General features: G+C 40.0%; 2 protein-coding genes and 1 pseudogene across 4 annotated transcripts; all 3 read left to right on the top strand.

The window, feature by feature from the left end:
- The first annotated feature begins 1,296 nt into the window (after positions 1 to 1,296).
- On the top strand, positions 1,297 to 16,140 carry LOC116213706 (annotated as a pseudogene).
- On the top strand, positions 14,272 to 15,844 carry LOC116213705. Its single transcript, XM_031548741.1, has 6 exons — positions 14,272 to 14,445; positions 14,570 to 14,696; positions 14,819 to 14,916; positions 15,033 to 15,198; positions 15,614 to 15,666; positions 15,761 to 15,844. Exons 1-6 carry the CDS (start codon positions 14,272 to 14,274, stop codon positions 15,842 to 15,844), a joined length of 702 nt encoding a protein of 233 aa, XP_031404601.1.
- A 4,336-nt stretch (positions 16,141 to 20,476) lies between the features above and the next one.
- Positions 20,477 to 24,654, top strand: LOC116213353 (ribokinase-like). 3 transcript variants are annotated; one of them, XM_031548241.1, is made up of 12 exons: positions 20,477 to 20,634; positions 20,875 to 20,964; positions 21,084 to 21,161; positions 21,283 to 21,357; positions 21,538 to 21,590; positions 22,176 to 22,326; positions 22,552 to 22,662; positions 22,804 to 22,930; positions 23,069 to 23,166; positions 23,596 to 23,734; positions 23,857 to 23,909; positions 24,255 to 24,654. In XM_031548241.1, exons 1-12 carry the CDS (start codon positions 20,590 to 20,592, stop codon positions 24,411 to 24,413), a joined length of 1,179 nt encoding a protein of 392 aa, XP_031404101.1. In that variant the 5' UTR covers positions 20,477 to 20,589; the 3' UTR covers positions 24,414 to 24,654. The 3 variants fall into 3 exon arrangements, with proteins under 3 accessions (XP_031404101.1, XP_031404102.1, XP_031404103.1); XM_031548242.1 differs by having other exon boundaries at positions 20,478 to 20,634; positions 24,251 to 24,654; XM_031548243.1 differs by lacking the exon at positions 20,477 to 20,634 and adding an exon at positions 20,661 to 20,782.
- The last annotated feature ends 333 nt before the right edge of the window (positions 24,655 to 24,987 follow it).

Genomic DNA, 24,987 nt, shown 5'->3' with positions numbered 1-24,987 from the left:
CCTCCAATATTTCTTGAACTTATAATTTTCATTAGACTTTCGTATCTTTTTTTCTAAAATAATAATACAATCTTCATTATTTTCGAGAAAAAAGGGAAATAATCTATGTCCCTGTCATGGAACGGCATATTATCCCCTGAAGAGTCTAGAATTGGATCTCCTTTTGTTTCCTGTCCTTCAACAATGTGATGCCACATATCGACTGACTACATCGTGGACTTTCAATATGCATTTGATAATAGATGTGAATCTACGAAAGAAGTAAATGTTGTTCACAACACCTAATTATCGTAACAGCTATCTGATCGGTAGAAGCCGAGGCTCAAGTCCCTAACATTAAAAAGCAAACGAATCTAGACATATGTTTCAGACATCCTAACATCATACCATCCTCTATTGATCCAAGCATGTCGCCCGCTTAAGGCCACAGATGACTGACCACATGAGTTTTCCGGGACAGCTCAAGATCGTGGATTGTTAACCAATCCATGCACCGATTAATGCATGGCTCTGAGAAAAGTAACCAAACTCGTTTTATAGAAAACACAATCACCACACCCATACAATGCACGTTTAATTCATCCTTTAGATGATCATGATTTAAGGAAACTTCCAACAACCGGAATTTGTTTTCGACGTAGAGCTTCTACGGTTGTTTTTTATGTTATGGTAATTATTTAGAGCTTGCTAGTGGTTGGATCATACAGATGGGCTCGGGGAGTAGTGAATCTAGGAACTTCCTCTTGTGTTAGAGAACACATGTATATGGCTGACAAGCATATGAGATATCCAACATCATCTTATCCTGTCCAACGACACTCTTAGTCCTTCTCAGCAGCAACTCCTCTCCGTAATGTTGCAGAAGCAGATTTCTTGATTATTCTCTCTGCTTCTTAAATAGCAGAACATCACCATAAAAGCTTGCAACTTTCTTTATTAAACAATGTTGCTTTTGCTATCTCCACACTCTATTCCCACTCTCCTCGGTGCCCCTCCATCTTCTTCACGCAATCCCTCCTCCAGGTCACACTCATCCAATGATTGGCTCTTCTTTTTTTTAATTTTTTTTCAAATGCTTTTTTTTTTATTGACAATGATAAAAAAATGCTACCTTTACTGCACTGGTTTATGTCCCTGAAGCCCCATTTTCTTGCTCTGAAGAATCGCAATGTTTTCCTCCCAGTCTCTTTCTCCTCTTCCCCAACATTGTATTCTGGTCTCTCTCTCTCTCTCTCTCTCTCTCTGTTCTGCCCCTGTCTGTAACACTTCACTTTCTGCAAGTTAATTGGTGAGCTAATGGGTATTGGTACGTCCAATTGTGAGCAGGTGGGTTGTGTGTCCCAAGCCTGATTTCAAGATAAGAAGCACCAGTCTTAAGGTCCCTTCCCAGCTATATCTTCTTAGCTTATTGCTGTCAATACTTCAGCTTGTGTTAATCCGGTGTCGGTTTTGGATAGCCTGTTTTTTTCTGGCTATAAAGAAGGCCAAGGCCTAGTAGAATAACTAATAAAAGGGTACGAGTAGTCCCACTAGGTATCGAAGCTGGGATCTCTAGGTCAATAGGCGAGGACGTGCACCACTGCTCTCCAACCTCTTTTTGATCGGTTTTGGATAGCTTTAGCTTAGATATTGTATGTCATCTTGTACGATTGCTTATTCGCGTTGTGTCGTGTTTCAGGTTTTGTGTCAGGAACTTCACATTCTGTCCTCACAAATGGGGCCATCTTATGTGCTCATGTCGAATGTTTCTATGTTATTTCTTGATTTGCTCTCTGTGATATTTCGAGTTAAGAATCAATTTAGCAACGGAAATTAGAGCCATCTATCAGTTTTGTGTGTTCGGAAAGCGTTCATATTTCCTATTAGATTTTCTCAGGTTCAAGGAGGTGGAAATGCGGCCAATGCCTTGACTTGTGTGGCTCGTTTGGGTTTAAACCCGAGACTCATTTCGAAGGTCGTATCTTCTGCTCAGTAGAACTCTCTTCTTCTTGCTGGTTTTATTGGAAGCTCCAAGAATCAATGCAAACTTTGTTCTTTGCTGCAAAGTTTTGACTTTTTGGCGTATTTGTGTGCTGCTTGCTAGGTTGCTGATGATGCACAAGGAAAGAGTATCTTGGAAGAACTAGAAGCTGATGGTGTAGTTACTTCCTTCTTCGTCGTAGGCCTCGGATTTCAAAGTAACTGATTTTTGCTTTAAGTCATTACCCATCCTAATAGTTTCTATTTAGCTATCATAATTTGCACCTTTTGCTCGAAGAATTTTTTTTTTTAATCTGGTAATGAAGAGGAATTCTCCGTAGAATAGGAAATTTCAAATTTTGTCTAATGTGGCTGCCTTGTTTCAGGTCTCCAAGGAGGGTAATTCACCATTTACCTATATCATTGTTGACAATGAAAAGTGAGCAGCTTTGTCTTATAAGGTCTCTGTTTCTCATTTGATTATCTTTTCATCCGTGCATAGCCTCTCCGATGCCTTCAACTAATGTGTCAAATTCCTTTAATAGGAAATGTTGCTTGCCAGTTTACCTTCTTTCGGAATTTAAATGCTTTGAATATTAAAATTGAAATGATGTTCAATTCAGTTTTCAGCTGACTTTCCATAGTCCGCTCAAAAATGCCAACAATGACTGTCTTCACTCCCTAATCAGGAAAACAAGAACCTGTATACATACCCCTGGATATCCTCCCATGGTACCAACTGACCTTTCTCAGTCAGGTCTGGTATCTGCACCCGAAGGGGCAAGGGTTGTCTACTTTGATGAAACTGCTTTAATTGTAGCTCAAGAGGTAATCGCATTATAACTGATTCCCATTTAAATTGGTAATTTGGTTAGTTGTAGACCTACTTTTATGGAGTCATGTGGATGATAGAATGATATGTTAATTTGCAATATTTAAGCTATAACGATTGATACATAATCTTAAGAAACAGATCGTGTTTTCTACAAACTTAAGTTGGGTGAGTATTCGTGGTCTCTTATGCAGGAGTAGTGCTTTTTTCTTGCTTCACTTATGGGTATGGAAAACCTTCATATGAACTTTCTGGGAAGTAAGCAGCATTGTGTTTCTGGGTGAGCAGGCCACTTGCAGGAATACTAATGGACACAGAAAGGATAAGAGAAGGTTTGGACAGCCTTCTCCACTTAGCTGGCAAGCTAATAAATCTTTCATTGATCACGTATCATCCATAAAATGCTTTTTGAGAAGAAAGCTGTTTCTATAGTTCAACATGCCCCACTCTCAACCATAGCCTTTTGAAACAAATGTCTCTTTTGGATATTTCTTATTTTACAGGAGTGGACTCGAGCTCCATCTATTGCAAGCTCGCTTGTCTATGATGATTAGACTGCCAAAACTGAAATTCGCCATCGTTACCTTGGGCGAAGAAGGGTGCGTAATGCTTGAGAGGAGTAGTGATGGTGAGTTTAATTGCTCGATTATGCCCTTTCTCCTGAGTAGATACAACGTGCGAGTATTTATCAGTCCATACAAGCTATTTACACAATAAAGAAACGAATTTTCCCTTTTGTTTCAATTACAGTCAGTCATTAAGCAGAAGAAGCTGATGTGGACAGCTTGCTGGAAATTCTGAAACAGCAGAAAGATGATAGCATGACCATTCCAACATCTGTTGCATCGGTATATTATTAGTTTGATTTTTTAAAACTTTTTATTGCTTTACCTCTTTATGATGCCCAAGTATCTTTACTACTATCCCAATGATATTTCTTTTCCTCCTTTTCTAATTTCTTTAGTCGGTGACAAAGTTAAGAGCTGACAGGATAGGGACCGTAAGCGGAAGGTTACTATTGGGAACAGCTTAGAAAATTCCGCCAACAGAACTCGTTGATACAGCCGGTGCAGGGGATGCATTTATAGGCGCTACTCTATACGGAGATCCTTTCATTATTTTCATCGAAGGTTCTTGCCTCTTTAGTTGAATGAGCTAAGAAGTCATAAGTTCTTTAGACTCTTGCAAAATAATTAGATGTCATGAATTAATCCTTTTTCCTTGGCTAACTGTTGGTCCAGTAGACATTCTGCTAAAATACAATTCCCGCAGAAGAGGCAAAGTCTAAAGGTAGAGGGAAAGAATGTCTGTCAACTGAATTCTTAGATCCGAACAAAAGGAAAATGGAAAACCAAAAGACAATTTAAACCCTAACCATTTTCTAAGGTTTGTTTTTCCAGGATGACCTGGGTCCCCTTCGGGCTTGGTATTGAATATTGAAATTGTTAAATTCTAGAGGCAACTAGAACCGTCTGCTTTAAAAGGTTAACCTTATCCGAATATGCCGTAGTTTATTATTTATTCATCACTTTATAAAATTGAAACAGATTTATGTTCCATTTTGCTTTTCGCCCAGAAACTTAATCGAACTGGCTATTCAACCATTCAAGTTGACTAAAAGAGCCCTGAAAGCATGACTGAGCAAAAAACTGGTTCTTTTAGGTTCCGCTGATCCGGGGATAATCCAATTTCTGCATATTCTTGGCATAGAAAGCCAAACCAAACCGGAGATAGAGTTCTGTACAGTTTAATTTAAAAGACCAAACAGAACTGAACCATGCCCACCTCTATAATGAGGCTCCTTTTAAGGATTCCTCCTACAGCACAAGGATGATTCATGCCTTTTGCTTAAAATTTATAATTATTTCGTGTACTTTGAAAGCCTCTACATTAAATTTTTGAGGTTATGAGTACCCAATACCTTATCCTGTTTGTAATCTCCGGCGAATTTAGCTTTAGCAGTGTTTCTCAAAAACTATCAATTAAATGTATTGCTTGATATTGGTTTTCTTCTCGTTTTTGTTATTCGTAGCTATATGCGCCAGCATGCCACCTGAAAGGATGCTGCCCTTTGCTGCTCAAGTGGTGAGTCCTGCAATTCTATAAACTGAAGGTTTCAACAAGACGAATTTGTCAGTTTGTAAATTTCTTCGATCTCTTTGTTCTTTGCTGGTTTCAGGCGGCTGCAAACTGCAGAGCTCTGGGGGCTCAGACTAGTCTCCCGTACCGCACAGATCCACGCCTCACACCTTTCCTAAGTTAAACAAAAGAGACCCAAAAACGGTCTTCTTGGACAAGCAAGGAAGAAAGATCGAGGAAAAGAGGACCAACTTTCTCTTTCCATTACCTCAGTGCTCGGAATGTCAGGAAGTCGGGACAGGATTGAAGTCTCAACCTCTCTCGTAACACCTCTCTCTCTGTCATTTATTTAGTCCCTTTCGAATCATGTCATACATACAGTGCATGCGCATAATCTACGTGCACGACTCATAGATTTTGGCCCGGCGACTAAAATGTGGTTCATGAAGTCTTTGGTACCTTATTGGGATATTGATTCCTCTGCTATTATTACACGAGAAAAAAAACAAAATAAGGGGAACTCCGTTGGTGATCAGTTGTCTCTTTTCTTCCTTTTATTATTCCCCTCCTTGGACTGGAAGATGAGAATCTTGAATATGAGTTAGAATCTGCATATTTTAGGTGGATGGGACATTATGAAGGAAAATAATAATAATAATAATAATAAAGACTCTAGTCTAAACCAAATGGATTGGCCCCGTGAATAAACAGCGCAACTCCTTTGGTAAAAACTCAAGTTCGAGCGACCACATAGTAATGCAGGTCTCAATTGCTACACGGCCAGATGTTGGCAGAGTCTTTACATGGGCTGTTGGGATTATTTGGGCGAAACGCAAATACCCGTCCTTATTAGAAAAAAAAAAGAGGAAAAAAATTATGATAAATTACATTGGTGGTTCAAAAAGTTTTATTCAGTAAAAATCTAGTTTTTTTCTCTTCCCGCCTTTTCTGCTAAACCAACATAAACGCAAGAAGAATGGGTGCTGTGTGTTTGTGTGGATAAGCTGTTCTGGTTTCTTGCCTGATTAGGTAATTTATGGTAACGGTTTTGGTTTTTATTCTTACGTGACAGGTGGGCTTTGGTGGGACTTGCTTGGATTACCTTGCTGTTTGTGAGATCCGACATTTTTATATTCAAATAGCATACATATATTTACATGCTTATATATATATGTACATATATATATGATACACACGTTTACTGGAACCAAAAAGAAAAAAAAAATGGGTAGCAAGAGGCCCCACGTGGCCTTCCATCCTCCCCCAGCAAACCCACCGCCATTGACTTCTCCCATTTTCTTCCTTGCTCTGTTTTTATGCTGAAAAAAAAAACCGAAAGGAACATAGAAGAACAGAGGGGGAAAAACAGAAAAGAAACAGAGCAACAGAGAGAGAGAGAGAGAGAGAGAGAGAGAGAGAGAGAGAGAGAGAGAGAGAGAGAGAGAGAGAGAGAGAGAGAGAGAGAGCTCAAGATGCAGCTCACGGATGAGGGGGACAAAAAAGAATGAGGCTTGATGAAGAGGGGTGAATAGAATGGAGCTGGGAAGTGGTGATATAGAGCTGAAACAGTGGGGCCGACTGCAGAGGTGAATTCTGCAGAAACGGATAAATGAACGGGTGCTTCGGGAGTCGATCAAGAGGTAAGTCGGTTTCCGTTTTCTATGAAACTTCAGAGGGTGATTTCCAGTGGTATAAGCTTCGTCTTGATACGTTTAGCTCATCAATATGTGTTGATTTGGCTGCCCATCAGACAGCTCATTGTTGATCCGTTTTGGTGAGATTGTTGCTGTTATCCATCAATTGTCTTGGCGAAAAATCTCTCGGTTATCTAAGAATAATTGTTGAGTTCAGTGAAGTCTAGGATTTTCCTCTTCGTTCAGATTGAATATGGTTGTCTTAAGATGAAGTTGCTTAAGCTTATAGGGATTAATGGAGGATTTAGTTTGTGTGTTGATTTTATGTTTAATTATCCTATCTTGATGTGTTGATTTGGATGAAAGATAGATGTATCTATAGGTTTGGCTCTGTTTAATTTGTCTTGAGGAATTTGGATTAGATTTCTTGTGTGTTTGATTCATTCTTTCAGAATTTATGTTGACTGGGAACTCATTATGTACCGAGCAAATTTTGGGTCTACAAGTTAATATTTGCATATTTTCTTTTAATGTGAAAAGTGTGTTTTCCTTTTCTTTTAAGGTTATTAGGGGTTAGGATGGTCCTGCCTTATAAATTTTTGTGAATTAGGAATTTGTTTAATTGTGATGGGATACACATGCTAAGTTAGACATTGAGGAATGTGTTAAGTTTATAAGGATTTATTTGTTCGATTGCTTCAGTAATCTGTGAGTTGAAAGCTTGTTAAAGGGTGATTTGAGGAATGAGAGAAATCGGTATTGATTGGTTATTAATGTGGATGGAAATTAAAGATGGAAATTTTCTTAATTATTTATTTGGAATATATGGTTGTCTTCTTTAGCTTTGATACGGTTTTGGTGCTCGTATGTATTTGGTCTTTTATAAATCTCTCACTTTACCTTGAAATTGACATGAGCAATCATGTTTGTTTAAATAAGAATTATAGAGATTGTTTTAAATAGTTTTTGACATAAATGAGAAATGGGCACAATGAATATGATATATATATAAATTGGGACCTATTGGAAATAATAGGCTCTAAGGAAGATTGTGGGAGGTATCGGAAGTTCATGTGATGGTGCTATATTTTTATTATCTAATTTAATGTTTGCGAATAATAGGGATCGTGGAGATTGAATCCTTGCACTCTGAAGAGTTAGACTAAATTTGCTATCTCTAGGGGGTTTTCGGTGAGTACTTCATTCCATTGTGAAATGATATATATATATATATATATTATGTGAGTACTCTATTTCCTTGTAAAATGATGTATTATAGTTATATAAATTATTTAGGAAGAATATTGTGATAGTTATAGATTAAGAAATCGGTCTTGCTATGTTGTATGAATTGACTTGAGAGATATTGTCCGTTTATGTTTACTTTGATTTGAGATATGCAGTGTGATTGTATATGTTGATTGTGTATGAGATATGTGATGATAATGTGGTACCATTGTAATGTGATTGAGATTGTGCTTGTGTATGATGATATATGAGGTGCGATGGCATGGTTTGCAATTGTTTATGCTTGTGATTGTTGTTTGATTATAGCCATGGGACCGCTGATCCGGCGGGATACAAAAAGGGACGCCTAGACCGCTGATCCGGCGGGATATAAAAATGGATGCCTAGATTCCTACTGCCGGAGGATAATGGGCAGCTCCCACTTATGAAACATGGATATTGGGAGTTGAGGATGAGATGTGCGGGGTCACGGTACCGTCATAACTCTGTTGCGAGGAAATGCAACCCTATGGCTATATTGATCAGTTGTGTGGTGTATTGTTTGCCTGGTATGATTATTGAGATTGTCTGAAGTTGTTCTGGAAAAATTGTGTTGTTTGCTGATGCTTGATTTAATTAGTGTGTGACTATTAGGTGATGCTGAGTTGTTAGTTAATTTTAATATTGTTATATAGTTATAAAGATAATTGATTGGTTACGCATGAGTTTGGTAATTATTTGTATGAAATGCATAATATGCTGTGTTGGTGAATTAAATGATAGACTTGGGTATGCTAATATTATCTTTGTTTATTTAAAAATATATTTTTAGTTAATAATAGTCCATTTCACTCTGGAATTTTGTGCTCACTGAGATGCAGCTCACACCCTGCATATATTTTTCCAGATAAGCTTTTAGCTGCGCGAGAGTACCATTTTTGATATCAGGGATCAGCTTGGAGAATTAGGTAGGAACCTTAGTTATTTGATATATATCCTTTTCGTACAGAATGGACTTGAGAATGTTACGACCTGAAACTTTTGTCTAGTTGGTTTAGCAATGTAGCTTTGCTGGAATCGTACTTATATGAATATATATATGTGAGAGCTTGTTGGACTAGTTATATATTTTTGAGAGTTATGGGAAGCAGATTTTATATGAATAGTTACGTGATAATGGATGTCGAGAAAATATAGGGAAAATTCAGCTGAAATTTCGGGTCGTGACACTGTTGTAGCATGAAGGTGCCTTCATGCTCCTCTTCTTCCATTCAAATTTCAGTTTTTTCTCGCTGCAACGTGTTGGATTCCTCCATGGTTGTTTTCTTAAAGAATCTCTGTGTTTTCACTTCTGATTCTGCCAGATGCAAGGTGGAGGAGATGCAGCAAACACACTAACTTGTGCAGCTCGTTTGGGCTTGAACCCGAGGCTCATTTCTAAGGTTATTTCAACTACCCCATGAGCAAGTTCATTTTGTAATTGAGCCCTTTTGGGTCTAATTTTTGTTGGGAAGGGTGTGCTCGGCCAAACAATATCGCACCAATTAATTTTCCTCCTCTACTAGTATAATCGAGATAGGAACCCCAATTTGGGGAAATATCATGGGACCAACTCTGAATCAATGATCCACTATCAATGAAGATTACACAATGTTTTTCATCAAGGGTAAACCCTTGGATCACCAAACTCAAGTGACACACTCTTTTGGATCACTCAAACATCGAAATTCATCACCCACAACGGGTGGATTACAAAGTCAGCTGAAACAACATCTATAGAGCTCGAATAGAAATTCTGACCGTTCAGAATTTAGCCCCATGTGGTGAAGCCACTGCCAAATTTTCGTCCCGATCGGAGTTCGTTTGACTTCCCCGATCGAGGTTTGATCTCTAGCTGGTCATATAGAAAAACAGCCCCGCTGCTTCTCTGTATTATGCTATTTTGCTGCTTCTCTGTACTAATCTGAAGCCGTCTGTTCTATCGCCCTTTGCTAAGCTATTTTACTGAAAATTAACCCTACAAAAATGGGTCCTTGGACCTATTAAAGCCCGATAAAAGCCTAACACGGTTTGAGCCAAACTTCCTCCAAATTGGAGGGATACTCAACAAACTCTCCCTCTTGACTATTTGGAGGCTTCGAACATACCAACTATATTCCAGCAAACATGTAGCTTCTCCTTAGTGAGAAGTTTTGTCATCATATCAGTTCCATTCTCGTCAGTGTGCACTTTATCAAGCTTCACCAACTTAGGTTCGAATACATCTCTAATCCAATGAAACTTAGTATTGATATGCTTCGACCTCGAATGGAAAGTGGGATTCTTACAAAGATGAACGGCGCTTTGACTATCACAGTGTAGAACATACATCTCTTGCTTCAAGCTCAATTCCTGCAAAAACTTTTGCAGCCACAATTCGGTCACCGCAATGTATTCGGTTTCCGTGGTAGACAAAGTGATGCACTTTTGAAGCTTTAATTGCCATAAGATAGCTTCCCCTGCAAAAATCATCAAGTATCCCGAAGTGGATTTCCGAGAATCGATATCTACCCCTATATCCGCATTCGTGTAGCCCACTAACTCTGGCTTACCATTGCCAAAGTGTAAACACACCTTGGACGTTCCTCTGAGATACCTCAGGATCCACTTAACCACATTCCAATGTTCTTTCCCCGAATTGGAAAGAAAACCACTAACCACACTAACAAAATGAGCGATATCTGGTCTTGTACGGACCATGACATACATCAAATTCCCTACAACTGATGAGTAACTGACTTTCTTTCTCTCTTCTTTCTCCTTCTTGCTTGTAGGACATTGCTTCGAGCTAAGTTTGAAATGAGAAGCAAGTGGTGATGAAACCGGTTTAGCATTACCCATGTTGAACCGATCCAAATCTTCCCGATATATTTCTCTTGAGAAAGCCAAAAATTTTCACTTGATCTGTCACGAGAAATATACATCCCAAGGATCTGGTTCACCAGTCCCAAATCCTTCATTGCAAAGGACTTACTGAGCTCTTTCTTCAACTCTGCAATCGTGCTCATATCATGACCAACAAGCAACATATCATCCACATATAATAGTAAAATGATAAAATCACCATCAAAGAATTGTTTCATGAACACACAATGATCTGAAGTGGTCTGTGTGTAGCCATGGCTCAACATGAAAGAGTCAAACTTTTTGTACCACCGCCGATGTGCGTGCTTAAGCCCATACAAACTCTTCCTCAGCCTGCACACCAAATGCTCCTTACCTTTAACTCTAAGTCCTTCAGGCTACTCCATATATATTTCTTCCTCTAAGTCGCAATGTAGGAAAGTTGTTTTAACATCGAGCAGCTCGATCTCCAAATTCAGATTAGCTGCCAATACGAGGACAACTTGGATAGATGACATCTTGACTATGGGCAAGAAGATCTCCTCAAAGTCAACTCCTTTCTTATGGTTGAAGCCTTTCACTACTAGTCGAGCTTTGTATCAAGGCCGTGAGTTCTCTGTCTTCAACATGTAGACCCATTTGTTCTTCAATGCTCTCCTATCTTGCAGTAGCTTCACTAGGTCATACATGTGATTCTTAGACAAAGAATTTATCTCCTCATTCATCGCCTTCAACTAGTGTTCCATGTGCTCATGTGCCACGGCTTCATCATAGTACTCAGGTTTTCTCCCGTCAATCAGTAACACATACTCATAAGGCGGATATCTTGTAGAGAGTTGTCTTACTTTAGCAGATCTTCTAGGTAGACTATCTGCAGGCTCTAATCGCAACTGTGAGCCTGTATCATCCTCAGTTACATCATCTACTTGAGGAATCTCACCCCCAGTCATGATTTCTTCATACTCATTAGGTACCTCTTCCACTCGATATTCTACATTAACCAGTACGGGAATAGAGATTTCGTGAGGACTGTTTACTCTGGCATTCTCTAACTTCTGCAAACCCTCGATTGTCTGGTCCTCAAAGAATACAGCATCCCTGCTCCTGATGATTTTCCTGCTATCAGGGTCTCAAAACCTATACCCGAACTCTTCATATGCATAACGCAAGAAGATATATTGTTTTGCCTTAGCATTAAGCTTTGATCTTTCATCTCGAGGAATGTGAACAGATGCTCTGCACCCAAAGACTCTGAGATGCTTGTACAACATTTCCTTACCGGTCCATACCTGTTGCGGTACATATCCATCAAGTGCAACTGACGGTGTACGATTAATAAGATCAACCGTTGTCCTTATTACCTCGCCCCAAAAAGACTTAGATAGTTTCACCTAAGAAAGCATACAACGAACCCTCTCAATAATTGTGAGGTTCATCCACTATGCAAGCCCATTCTGCTATGGTGTCTTTGGTACTGTCTTCTCAAGTTTGATCCCGTGAGTCCTGCAATAGTTCTCAAAAGGACCTCTGTACTCACCACCATTATCAGCTCTAACACATTTCAGCTTCATGCCTGTTTTTCTTTCCACTACTACATGAAAGTTATTGAAAATCTCAGTCACCTGATGTTTAGTTCCCATACGATAAGTACAAACCTTCCTAGAGTGATCATCTATAAAGGTCACAAAATAGAGAGTGCCACCAAGAGTTCTATCCGACATGAAACAAATATCAGTATGCACAATATCAAGTATATGATCGCATCTAGATGAACGACTTCTAACAAAAGAAACTCTCCTCTGCTTACCAGCTAAACAATGATCACAAGTGCTCAAATGCTTACCTTTGACAAGCAAAGACTGCTTTTTAGCAATAATGTGAATACCTTTCTCGCTGATATGCCCATGTCTCCTATGCCATAGCTCGATAGGATAATCCTCAGCAACATTAACTTGACTGGAGTTGTGCCTGGCCCGCAGCCAGTAGAGAGTGTTGATCTTCTAATCCCGTGCCACAATTAAAGAACCCTTGGAGAGCTTCCATCTCCCACTGCTAAATTCATTACTGTAGCATTTATCATCAAGCTGACTCGTCGAGATTAGGTTAAGGCGAATTGTTGAAACATGCATCACCTTCTTCAGAAACAACTTGCAGCCAAGCTCAGTCTCTAGACAAACATCACCAATACAGACAATCTTGCATGACAGTCCATTTCTCATTCTCACATAACCATAGTCCCCGGTAGTGTAAGATGAGAAGAAATCCCGATGAGAAGTGACATGAAACGAGGCACCTGTATCTGCAACCAGGTAGAGTCCTGACACATGAGATTCACATAGGCTTCATCACAAACAATGTAGGTCTCTCCATCAAATGTCACTGCTGTAGTGCCGTCTTCCTCCTTACTCTCACTGCTGCCATTCTGATTTCTCTTCGGAGCTCCACACCCCCTTTTGTAATGTCCCGCTTTGCCACAGTGATAGCAAGTGACTCCCTTCCTCGTCTTCGACTCATATCTACCCCTCGATTTTTCACGTGAGTTACCATGCTTGGAAGAGGAATTTCTGCTTTGACTTCTCCCTCATCGTTTAGTAACCAAAGCTTCAGACCGAATGGAAATCCCAGAGCCTTTCCTTCTATATTCAATTGCCAATAAGCAGCTAAGCAGCAACCCAATAAAGTTAGATTCCATACCCAATTAACCATCAAGCAAAAACATCTAATTTCTTCAATTTGTTGCCTTAGTGAACTCATACAAACCAACTCCAAGCAAATGACGAGTGTTCTTATTTATCTCATGAACACAACTCCAAATTTTAGTTTAATAAAATAACTATGAAACACTCCAGCAAAACAACAACGGGAAGCAAATGCCTCGACAAAGCTCAGCCCCTAAAATGCTAAATCGAATTATCAATCCAACTTATTCAACTTACTCTACCCTCGTGTGCTCTGTCTCGTTTCCCTGTTCTTCTCCTAAGCTTTCTGCTCCAAGAAATCTCCCAGCTAGATCGTCCTCGTTCCCTCCTTAAGCACCATCCCGAGCATTCGTCAAGCTCTCACTTGCTCGCACGCTCTCACCTCTTCCCTTCTACTTTGCTTCCTCTCTCTCTCTCTTGTGCTCTGTTTCTTCTTCGTTTTTCCGCAGCAGAATAGAACAAAGGAAGAAAAAGAAAACAGCAGAATTGAACAAAGGAAGAAAGAAAAAGAAATGGCACGTGGAGCCCATGCCATGCTCCAGCCATAAAGTATATTATATAATATATATATATATAAGTATATTTAAGTATTTATATATGTATGCATATTCGTAATAAAAATTACCGGGTCTCACAGCAACTGACCTTTGTCAGTCAGGTCTGGTATCTGCACCCGAAGAGGCAAGGGTTGTCTACTTTGATGAAACTGCTTTAATTGTAGCTCAAGAGGTAATCACATTATAACTGATTCCCATTTAAATTGGTAATTTGGTTAGTTGTAGACCTACTTTTATGGAGTCATGTGGATGATAGAATGATATGTTAATTTGCAATATTTGAGCTATAACGATTGATACATAATCTTAAGAATCAGATCGTGTTTTCTACGAACTTAAGTTGGGTGAGTATTCGTGGTCTCTTTAATATGCGGGAGTAGTGCCTTTTCCTCGCTTCACTTATGGGTATAGAAAACCTTCATCTGAACTTTGTGGGAAGTAAGCAGCATAGTGTTTCTGGGAGAGCAGGCCACTCGCAGGAATATACTGATACTAATGGATACAGAAAGGATAAGAGAAGGTTTGGACAGCCTTCTCCACTTAGCTGGCAAGCTAATAAATCTTTCATTGATCACGTATCACAAGTCATCCATAAAAATGCTTTTTGAGAAGAAAACTGTTTCTGTACTTCAATATGTCCCACTTTCAACTATAGCCTTTTCAAACAAATGTCTCTTTTGGATATTTCTTATTTTACAGGAGTGGACTCGAGCTCCATTTATTGCGAGCTCACTTGTTTCTATGATGCTTAGACTGCCAAAACTGAAATTCGCCATCGTTACCTTGGGCGAAGAAGGATGCGTAATGCTCGAGAGGAGTAGTGATGGTGAGTTTAATTGCTCGATGATGTCATTTTTCCTGAGTAGGTATGACGTGCGAGTATTTATCAGTCCATACAAGCTATTTACACACTAAAGAATCGAATTTTCCCTTTTGTTTCAATTACAGTCGGTCATCAAGCAGAAGAAGCTGATGTGGACTGCTTGCTGGAAATTCTTAAACAGCAGAAAGATGATAGCATGATCATTCCAACATGTGTTGCATCGGTATATTATTAGTTTGATTTTTTGAAACTTTTTATTGCTTTACCTCTTTATGATGCCCAAGTATCTTTACTATTATACCAATAATATTTCTTTTCCTCCTCTTGTAATTTCTTTAGTCGGTGACAAAGTTAAGAGCTGACGGGATAGGGACCGTTAGAGGAAGGTTACTATTGGGAACAGCTGAGAAAATTCCGCTAACAGAACTCGTTGATACAGCCGGTGCAGTTGATGCATTTATAGGGGCTACTCTATTTGGTGATCCTTTCATTATTTTCGTAGAAGGTTCTTGCCGCTTTAGTTGAATGAGCTAAGAAGTCATAAGTTCTTTAGACTCTTGCGAAATAATTAGATGTCATGAATTAATCCTTTTTCCTTGGCTAACTGTTGGTCCGGTAGACATTCTGCTAAAATACAATTCCCGCAGAAGAGGCAAAGTCTAAAGGTAGAGGGAAAAGGAATAACTGGTTTTTCCTTTTTGCTTGGCTAACTGGTTTTTGCTAATATGTATGGTGTGGCTGCTGTACCACTGATTCAACTGAATTCTTAGATCCAAACAATCCATCGTTGTTTATGAGTACCCAATACCTTATCCTGTTTGTAATCTCCGGCAAATTTAGCTTTAGCAGTGTTTCTCAGAAACTATCAATTAAATGTATTGCTTTGATATTGGTTTTCTTCTCGTTTTTGTTATTCATAGCTATATGCGCCAGCATGCCACCTGAAAGGATGCTGCCCTTTGCTGCTCAAGTGGTGAGTCCTGCGATTCTATAAACTGAAGGTCTCAACAAGACGAATATGTCAGTTTGTAAATTTCTTTGATCTCTTTGTTCTTTGCTGGTTTCAGGCGGCTGCAAACTGCCGAGCTCTGGGGGCTCGGACTAGTCTCCCATACCGTACAGATCCACACCTCGCAACTTTCCTAAGTTAAACAAAAGAGACCCGAAAATGGTCTTTTTGGACAAGCAAGGAAGAAAGATCGAGGAAGACGGGACAGGATTGAAGTCTCAACCTCTCTCGTAACACCTCTCTCTCTGTCACTTCTTTAGTCCCTTTCGCATCACGTCATACGTACACTGCATGCGTATAATCTACGTGCACGACTCATAGATTTTGGCCTGGCGACTAAAATATGGTTCATGAAGTCTTTGGTACCTAATCATGATATTGATTCCTCTGCTATTATTACACAAGAACAAAACAAAATTAGTGGAACTCGGTTGGTCATCAGTTGTCTCTTTTCTTTCTTTTTATTATTCCCCTGCTTGGACTGGAAGATGAGAAACTTGAATATGAGTTAGAATCTGCATATTTTAGGTGGATAGGACATTATGAAGGAAAAAATAATAATAATAATAATAATAAGAAAGACTCTAGTCAAGACCTAATGGATTGGCCCCGTGGTTAAACGGTGCAACTCCTTTGGCAAAAACTCAAGTTCGAGCGACCACATAGTAGTGCAGGTCTCAACTGCTACACGGCCTGATGTTAGCAGAGTGTTTACATGCGCTGTTGGGATTATTTGGGCGAAATACAAATACCTGTCCTCATTAGGAAAAAAGGGGAAAAAAATTAATAAAATCTCTGGTCTTACTTGCTTGCATTTCTAAATTTGTGTCCCGTTGACCCTTGAAGTTGTTGCAGTATTAGTAGACTTGCAATAGCTGCATTGTCTTCCCAGTCTCGGTCAATATTAAAATACAGTCTACGATTATATGATCCTCCATCTTTATTCAGATATCTCTTTTATGTACTAGTATCTGCATATTGGTTGAACAGTGAAGGTCCTCGGGGAAAAAATGTTCGTGGGCAGTAATTTCCCGGAAAGCACTTCATCTTATCATGTCGGGTTGGCCAAAGTGACTTGTCGGCTGAATACTGTGGTCTCCGACCAAGTCTGAATTGAAATAAATGCTTTACTTCACCAATTTATATAAACAAGTCTGAATTTCCTTTATTGATATATAAACCATGCAGCTCTTCCAATATATGGATTGTGCATATTCGATGCATGAAGATAAATTTGGGTTCTTAATTTTGTCCCATTTTCTGAATTTTCTTCTATCTTTTTTATTTGTTTCCTCGTCATTGTTCTACTCTTTAAAACCAAATAAAATTAGTTTCCTCCTCCAAACCACAACTTGAAAAAGTGCCAGTCTATTTCCCGATCCTAAACACTTAAAACACCAACTTCCCTATACGATCGCAAACACGACGCATGTACTTGCTAAGTTATTCCTTTGTAAATACGAACCACAATGAACATACTTTGTGGCGATCTACAACTGTCTACTCCACAGGAATCTCTGCATCTCCGAACGAAACAAGCAACAGGACCGATCGATGGAAACTGATTGATTGCTTGCAAAGAGCCATTTTTAAAAAAGAATCAAACCACTGGGGCAGCCTTTTGGAGTGTCCCGCACTTCAATTTTCTTACACAACACTAACCAAAAAAAAAAATGTATCAATCATTGCTTAACTTTATTAGATAAGAAAGAAGACCTTGACCCCAACGACTTCAGCAATCACTAGCAGGCCACATACATAAACGATTTGTTTTTCTCAATGAAAGTGATGACCACACCTTCCGTGGCAACAGCAGTTGACGACGACCTATTCGCTACCTCAAGCTTATTTTAGTAAATTTATGCAAATCATAGAATACCCAGGAATAAATTGGCAATTTCGTCCATGACTTTCGCAAATTACATCAATTTCGTCCCTGACTTATTTTTTGCATCAATTTCGTCCATGACTTTCGCAACACTAGTTCCTGAATTTTGGCGTTACATCAGATCGATCCTCGGTTACATCAATCTAGTCCCAGTGATTAAGGGACATACGACGTTATTGCTCCGTTAATTTGCTCAGAGACTAAATTGATATAACGACTGGGCAAATTGATGTAACCCCAAAATTAAATGATGTTCGTTACATCAATTCAGTCCCTCTCTTTCCTCCATGTTCACTATTGATCGTCTTCTTCCTCCCTCTACACTGTTCATCGTCCCCAGACCCGTCCTCTTCTTTAATCTGACGAGATCCGCCCCGACCTCGCCCTCTCCTTCGACCACCCTTAACCCCCACCGAGGCCATTCTCATCCCCGACAAGGATGCCGTAGAACGAGGCCTCTCAGTAGATGGACTTCTCAAGGATGTTCGGGGGGATGTTGAGATGACCCAGAATGGGAATTCATGAATTTTTACTGGGAATCAAAGAATTAGAGGACAGAGCAATCGAAATTGGATGGATTGAGGGTCGAAATCGCAATGGAAGACATCGACAAAGATCAGAGCGTGTCAATCAAGCCTCCCGAAGTTGCTGGACATCACAAGCACGAACAGAACTGGATAGATTATTGGGCCAACTTCGGGAGAGCGTTTCTATCTCCCCAAGACTCGAATTTCTGTATTCTAGGTGTTTGTGGAAACCTCAAACAACAGGCTACAGTTTAGAATCAAACGAAAGTGAAAAATATGGAGAAAACAGGTCGAAAAAACTAGCTCGAATCCTCTGTTCATCGTGTCCGCAGTCGACTTTAGAATGGGATATTTTTCAAACGACTCAACCAAATTCGGTTCTATAAGATCCTATAGCATCCTACTGATCTAAGCAATGAAATTATACAACAATTTTGGTCAAATAACATAGCTACGATGATATGCCATTAACGAGCCTTCAAGCTTTCTCTCTCTAGAACCTAATGAGCTACACCTCAGCTTTCGAAGTCGAGAGTCACCCCGTCGCCCACCGCCCCAAAATCAGTTAGATTGAAGGCAGTCGCCCTCAGCCTCGGGAATGGCCGGGCTACAACATTCGAGATTTGTGCCGAATAAGAAGAATGAGAAGGAGCGGAGGAAGAAGAAGAGTAAACAGAGACATATGGGTTAAAAAAAAGTTAGGGACTAATTTGATGTAGCACGAGGACCAAATTGATGTAACAATTTGCACCATTTAACACCGTCAGCATTAATACTTAATGGCAGGGACCAAATTGATGTGACAGAGGACCAAACTGATGTCGCATTAAGACCTGATCGATGCAACCACCCCACAGAAGGACCAAATTGATGCAACTGTAGCACTAACTGATGTAATTGCGAAAAGTCATGGACTAAATTAATGTAACCGTGCAAAGTCGAGGACCACTTTGATGTAACAGAAAAGATAGGGACTAAATTGATGTAACCGTGGAAAGTCAATGATGAAATTGATGCAAAAGTGCAAAGTCAGGGACAAAATTGATGCAAAAAATAAGTCAGGGACGAAATTGATGCAACTTGCGAAAGTTAGGGACAAAATTGCATATTTAGTCAATACCCAGCTAAGTTAGTCGTTGATTTCATCGCTCTATTCATGTTTGACGAAATTGCATATTTACTCGAGTCCCGTTTTCCGATAAGAATAAGAATAGTTGAATTTTATCGAAAGGGATCTTCCCCGTGTAACTCGATGAGGAATAATCCACGGGATTGGTTCATTACGGAAACACCCTGGCCACTTTCCTCGGGCATCTTTACATCACGACAGGCTCATAAAAGAATACGTATATAGACATATATATATATATATGTATATATATTAGAGTTAAATGCAGTTTACCGCAATCTTTAGACCTATTGGCAAAGTGTCCCTGACCTTAAAATTTTGCACTATACCACATAACCTATTTGAAAATAAACAAAGCGCTCCTCCCATTGCCTTTCCGATTTGTTTTCCGGCCAAGTCTATATAAATAATAAAATAAGTAAAAAAAGATGGAGAACGTCAAAGAGAAAAAGCCGAGAGGAATAGAAGGAGCGGTCATCGCCACCCAGCCACCATCGCCACGGAAAGTCATCGGACGCCTCTCATGCCACCAGAGACCTCACACTCCCCCTTCTCTCCCAAAATCGCTCTCTTTATCATCCTCTTGAGATAGATTTACAAGCCACTAATTCATGGACTCAAGAGTTCAAAAACCAATTGCAGACAACAATACTGCGGTGCCGATTCATAAGCCATTAATCACCACATGACTGTTCTAGGGTTCCACAACAATTAACCGGACAGATTGGTGGAGCAATGACCGAAATTTCCAAGGAAAAAGAAATATATAAAATCAGATTTCTCGAAAATATTATAATACCCATCAGACATGATGATGACGGCGATAAGAAGAAGGACAATCGAGAAATGGATTGAAACAAGTAATGTCGGGGGAAACAACGGGGCGAACAACGAAATTTGGTTTGGAGTTTATGGAGAGGTTAACGGAGCAATGAATTTTCAGAGTTCTCTTTCATCCTCCTCAAGAGAGAGATCTGGGGGGAGAAGATAAGTGTCCGAGAACCTGTCCTGGGCCATGGTGGCTGGGCGATAGCCACCACCATCCCCTTCTCTCCCTGCTCTCCCTCTCTCCTTCCCCGATGTCCTAGTTTTATTTCTTCTAGTTTTTTTAAATTTTTTAAATTTTAAATTATTTTCTAAAATCTGAAACTAATTATTTTTTGCCTGGAAAACTGATTGGAAAGGCAATCGGAGGAGCACTTTGTTTATTTTTAAATAGGTCAGGTGGTATAGTGTCAAATTTTTAAGGTCGGGGTACTTTGTCACTGGGGCTAAAGATTGGGGGGCAAAATGCCTTTTACTCCATATACTAATATGTGCCACTACTTCGTGAACGGGCAACAATGGCTTCCCGCTTTCTTCCTCCTCTCCCCGAGCAACGCATCATCGTACTCTCTCTCTCTCTCTCTCTCTCTCTCTCCCCCCCCCCCCCCCCCCCCCCCCCCCCATGCAAATACTTACTTGTTCTTCAATAAATATCTCGGTTTTTCTCTTCCCGCCTTTTCTGCTCGACCGACATAAACGCAAGAAGAATGGGTGCTGTGTGTTTGTGTTGATAAGCTATTCTGGTTTGTTGCCTGATTAGGTAATTTATGGTAACGGTTTTGGCTTTTGTTCTTACGTGACAGGTGGGCTTTGGTGGGACTTGCTTGGATTACCTTGCTGTTGTAGCAAATTTCCCTAAACCCGACGACAAATGTCGAAGCAGGAGCATGAAGGTGCCTTCATGCTCCTCTTCTTCCATTCAAATTTCAGTTTTTTCTTGCTGCAGTGTGTTGGATTCCTCCGTGGTTGTTTTCTTAAAGAATCTCTGTGTTTTCACTTCTGATTCTGCCAGATGCAAGGTGGAGGAGATGCAGCAAACACTCTGACTTGCACATCTCGTTTGGGCTTGAACCCGAGGCTCATTTCCAAGGTTATTTTTTACTACCCCATGAGCAAGTTCATTTTGTAATTGAGCCCTTTCGGATCTAATTTCGTATGGTACCTCCACTGGTAATTAACAGTGAGTCTTTGAAATGTCATGTATTCACTAGATTGCTGACGATATGCCGGGCTCGAGCATACTAAGGGAACTAGAAGCCGATGGCGTAGATACTTCTGCTCTCGTGGTAAGCTGATGAACATGATACCATGCTTGTTAAACGTTCGGCTATGAGAATGACCCTGAACTCAACGCTGATACAATCTCTAGTCTCACTCTTTTACACTGCTAATGACTAAGATAAAAACGACATACAGCTTAAGTAAGCAATTATCCTTTCTCTAATGAGAAATACCCTTTTCTCCAGGTGGCTAAGGAGGGCGTGACACCGTTTTCTTATGTTATTGTTGATCAGAAAACGTGAGATCATTTCCTATCTTGAGAACATTTTTATTTTAAGGAAAAACTAACGAGTGCTTTTAGGTATGCATAGGATGTTGGTACAGTTTTCAGTTTGAATCAAAACAATCCCGGATTGCCACAATTAAATGGAACTAGGACAAGACACGAAACCACGCCTTTTTTCCTCAAGAAAGCCAAAGTCATCCAAAAAACTGAATTTCTTCAGTATTCCGAATCGAAAATTTCCCGACACCAGTTGATTCAATTTTATCCAACTTGGTTATTTATTGTCCAATGGGACGGTTTGATTTCCAGTTTGTTTAGCACATGGCATCTTTTGGAGAGGTATTAATATACCCTCAGGCTGGAAGTTTCTATTGACAATTGCATTTGTTGGTACAAATTACCAATCAGCATGCAACGGTGCAAGTTAATATCACTTAACAAATTCCCCGAGCATACTCTTTAGACAAGTCCTTTATTTTCCTGCAGATGTAGTCATATGAATACTTAACGTACCTTAACCGGTTGACTTTGCCTAGAATATTCTACAAACCATAATGACTGCAATGTCGAGTGGCCGATTAATTATGTTGTCTCCAGGAACACCCGGACTTGCATTTTCACCCCGGGACATCCTCCCCTGCAACCAGATGATCTTTCCCCATCTAACTTGGAAGATGCAATGAGAGGTGCAAGTGTTGTCTATTTCGATGGGAGGTTGACTTACACCGCTGCCTTTGTCGCGCGAGAGGTAGTAACCATCTTAACTGCTCATATTTTCTTCATCAATGATTACTCTTTTTCGTTTTCGTTAGTGAATCCACCTGTAAGTTTGTCGTGCAAGGTTTACGATTAGTCTAAGTTTTCATGCAGATAAGATGTACAATTTGATTTTGGTATTTTCTATTAAGAGTCTCGCTTTAAATCTCTTGCAAGTATGAAAGTCTACTCTAATTAGCTTATTCATCCAGTGCAGGCTGCACGGAGGAATATACCTATTCTGCTAGACGCAGAAAGAAAGAGAGAAGGATTAGATGATATTTTGTTCTTAGCTCGTTATGCTGTTTGTGCAGCAAAATTTCCGCAGGTAATTTATGATTCTTTGTTCCACGAGATTCAGTCCAAAAGTTCCATTCCATGCCTGCAAGATTATCTCTTTTCCCCCTTCTGGTTTCACTGATCATTTAATATAATCGAACTGTGTCTTTTTGGTTCTGTTTTGGAACAGGCTTGGACAGAGGCCCCAACGATGGGGAGTGCTCTAGTCTCGATGCTGTTGAGGTTGCCGAAGTTGAAATTTGTGATTGTGACTTTGGGTGCAATGGGTTGCATAATGCTCGAGAGAATCGATACTGGTATGCCTGCGAGCTCTTCATTTAACCCCAAACATTGTAGAATTTAAGCATCCCCCAAATAAATGCCTTAACTTGAGTTTTTGTATGTTAGATTTTCTTTTCTAACGGGAATTTTATGGTGGAATCCGTATCTCACAGAGCGGCCACCAACTGAAGAAGTCGATGTAGATAGCTTACTAAGGTCACTGGAGCAAAGAAAAGACAGTACAGTTACCACCCCAATATGTATCACGTCGGTAATGTTTCTCTTAAGTATCTCAGAAAAAAGCATGGTTTTTAGCACTATTCCAGATACACTAATGTCGGAGCTATCAGTTCATGGGTCGACGGCTGTTTTGGATCCAATGGATTTCTGAAAATCACATAAAGATCGACTAAGAGTTTGAATTTACTGAAATATGGGGAACAAATTCAGTTCAAAAACCAGCTAGTTGTCTGAGAACTAGTCGGTCTATTAAGCCCAAAGTCCAGCGGAGCACATTCTAAAGCTATGGAGAAAAGCACCGTTTTGGTTGTATTTTGGCTCATCTACTAGTTTAGCTTAATACGTAATTCCCCTACGAATTCTGCTTCCGGGTAATAATATATTGTTCCTGACGAGGAATAAATTTGCTGCGACGAACTTTGCCGGACAGTTGCTTATACGTTTTACGTCTCCTTTCCAGGAAGCGATAAACATGAGAGCAGAAGGAATAGGGACAGTGAAGGGGAAATTATTCTTGGGAACAGCAGAGAAGATACCTCCTGCTGAATTAGTCGACACGACTGGTGCTGGTGATGCTTTTATCGGGGCTGTCCTTTATGGTACTAATTTGAACCTCTGTTCTTTTCGTCGGAAGAATGGACTGGAAACATCGGACTGTACCTATATGTATGATGACTTGGAAATAGCCTGTTACATCATTAGTATTCATCGTTTATTGCAGGTCTCTGTGCTGAAATGCCACCAGAAAAAATGTTGCCATTCGCTGCAAAAGTGGTAAGTAGACTACCATTAGCCTTTTCCTGTTCGTGTTACTTTTGCCTTAAGACAAAATGAAGTTGAATTAATTGGCCGAGACATAAATCTTCAGAAAGAATCTTTATACAACATCTCGTTTTGCCTTCTGACAACTATCTATGATCACGGAAGAGAAATCAATGTAGACAAGCACATCTTATGCTTCTTATGATAAGTCGGCAGATAAAAACTTGGGATGCTACTTAACCATCTTTCGCTGAAGAAGTCGTCACGCCTGCAAATCCATTGTGAAAGCATGCTTTCTGTACTGGAGGAGAGGAACCTGTCTTAAACATTTTCTAATGCTGGCCCATTTGCAGGCAGCTTCTTGCTGTAGAGCTCTCGGAGCCAGAACTGGGCTGCCACATCGAACAGATCCGTGCCTCGCCCCGTTCCTGCAAGATGGGGGAATACATAACACGACTAAATACGCTTCTAACATTTCTGGTTGAACTAGAGTCCCTTATGGTGAAATTCGTCTAATGTTTGTTGTACAATGCTGCTTGTCCTCAGAAGGTACTCAGGCAATCGTCCCACGCGAATAAAGTCGGATATGACAGTAAGGAGATGTACCATTAGTTTGTGTAACTGTCGTCTTGTTGACGTATGTGTGAAATTCAGTTGGCTGTCATCTTCAAAGTATAGACGCCTATTGCGTGTCTGGGTCGATGGATTCATATGGAATGAAATTGTGGAATGGTGATTTCCTTTTCATTTCATCGGACGGAACACGTATGAGAAGTTAATACTTGAAGAAGTTTGTCCCTTTTCTTAGGCCTAATTCTGTCTCGTGGAAATTGTGAGCACGTAAACTTTCAGTGACAATTCTGCATTCTGTGTATTCTAATGTTGGCGAAGAGTGTGGTTACATCGAGTCAACCTTGGTTACTGCTAGGCTCAAGCTCGAATCGACCTGAAAAAAGCGCTAAAAAAGGATGTACTTTTAAACTGGTGCAATGGTTTGATGACGGGTCATATAGGAGAAGCTCGACTGGCCTCTCGGTCTCAGGGGTTGTAATGTTTGAACTTGACTTGCGCTGAACCGAAAAGCTTCGAT

Source organism: Punica granatum, chromosome 7 (genome assembly GCF_007655135.1).
Source record: "Punica granatum isolate Tunisia-2019 chromosome 7, ASM765513v2, whole genome shotgun sequence".
Taxonomy (NCBI): domain Eukaryota; kingdom Viridiplantae; phylum Streptophyta; class Magnoliopsida; order Myrtales; family Lythraceae; genus Punica; species Punica granatum.
This window is presented reverse-complemented; position numbering and strand designations above follow the sequence as displayed.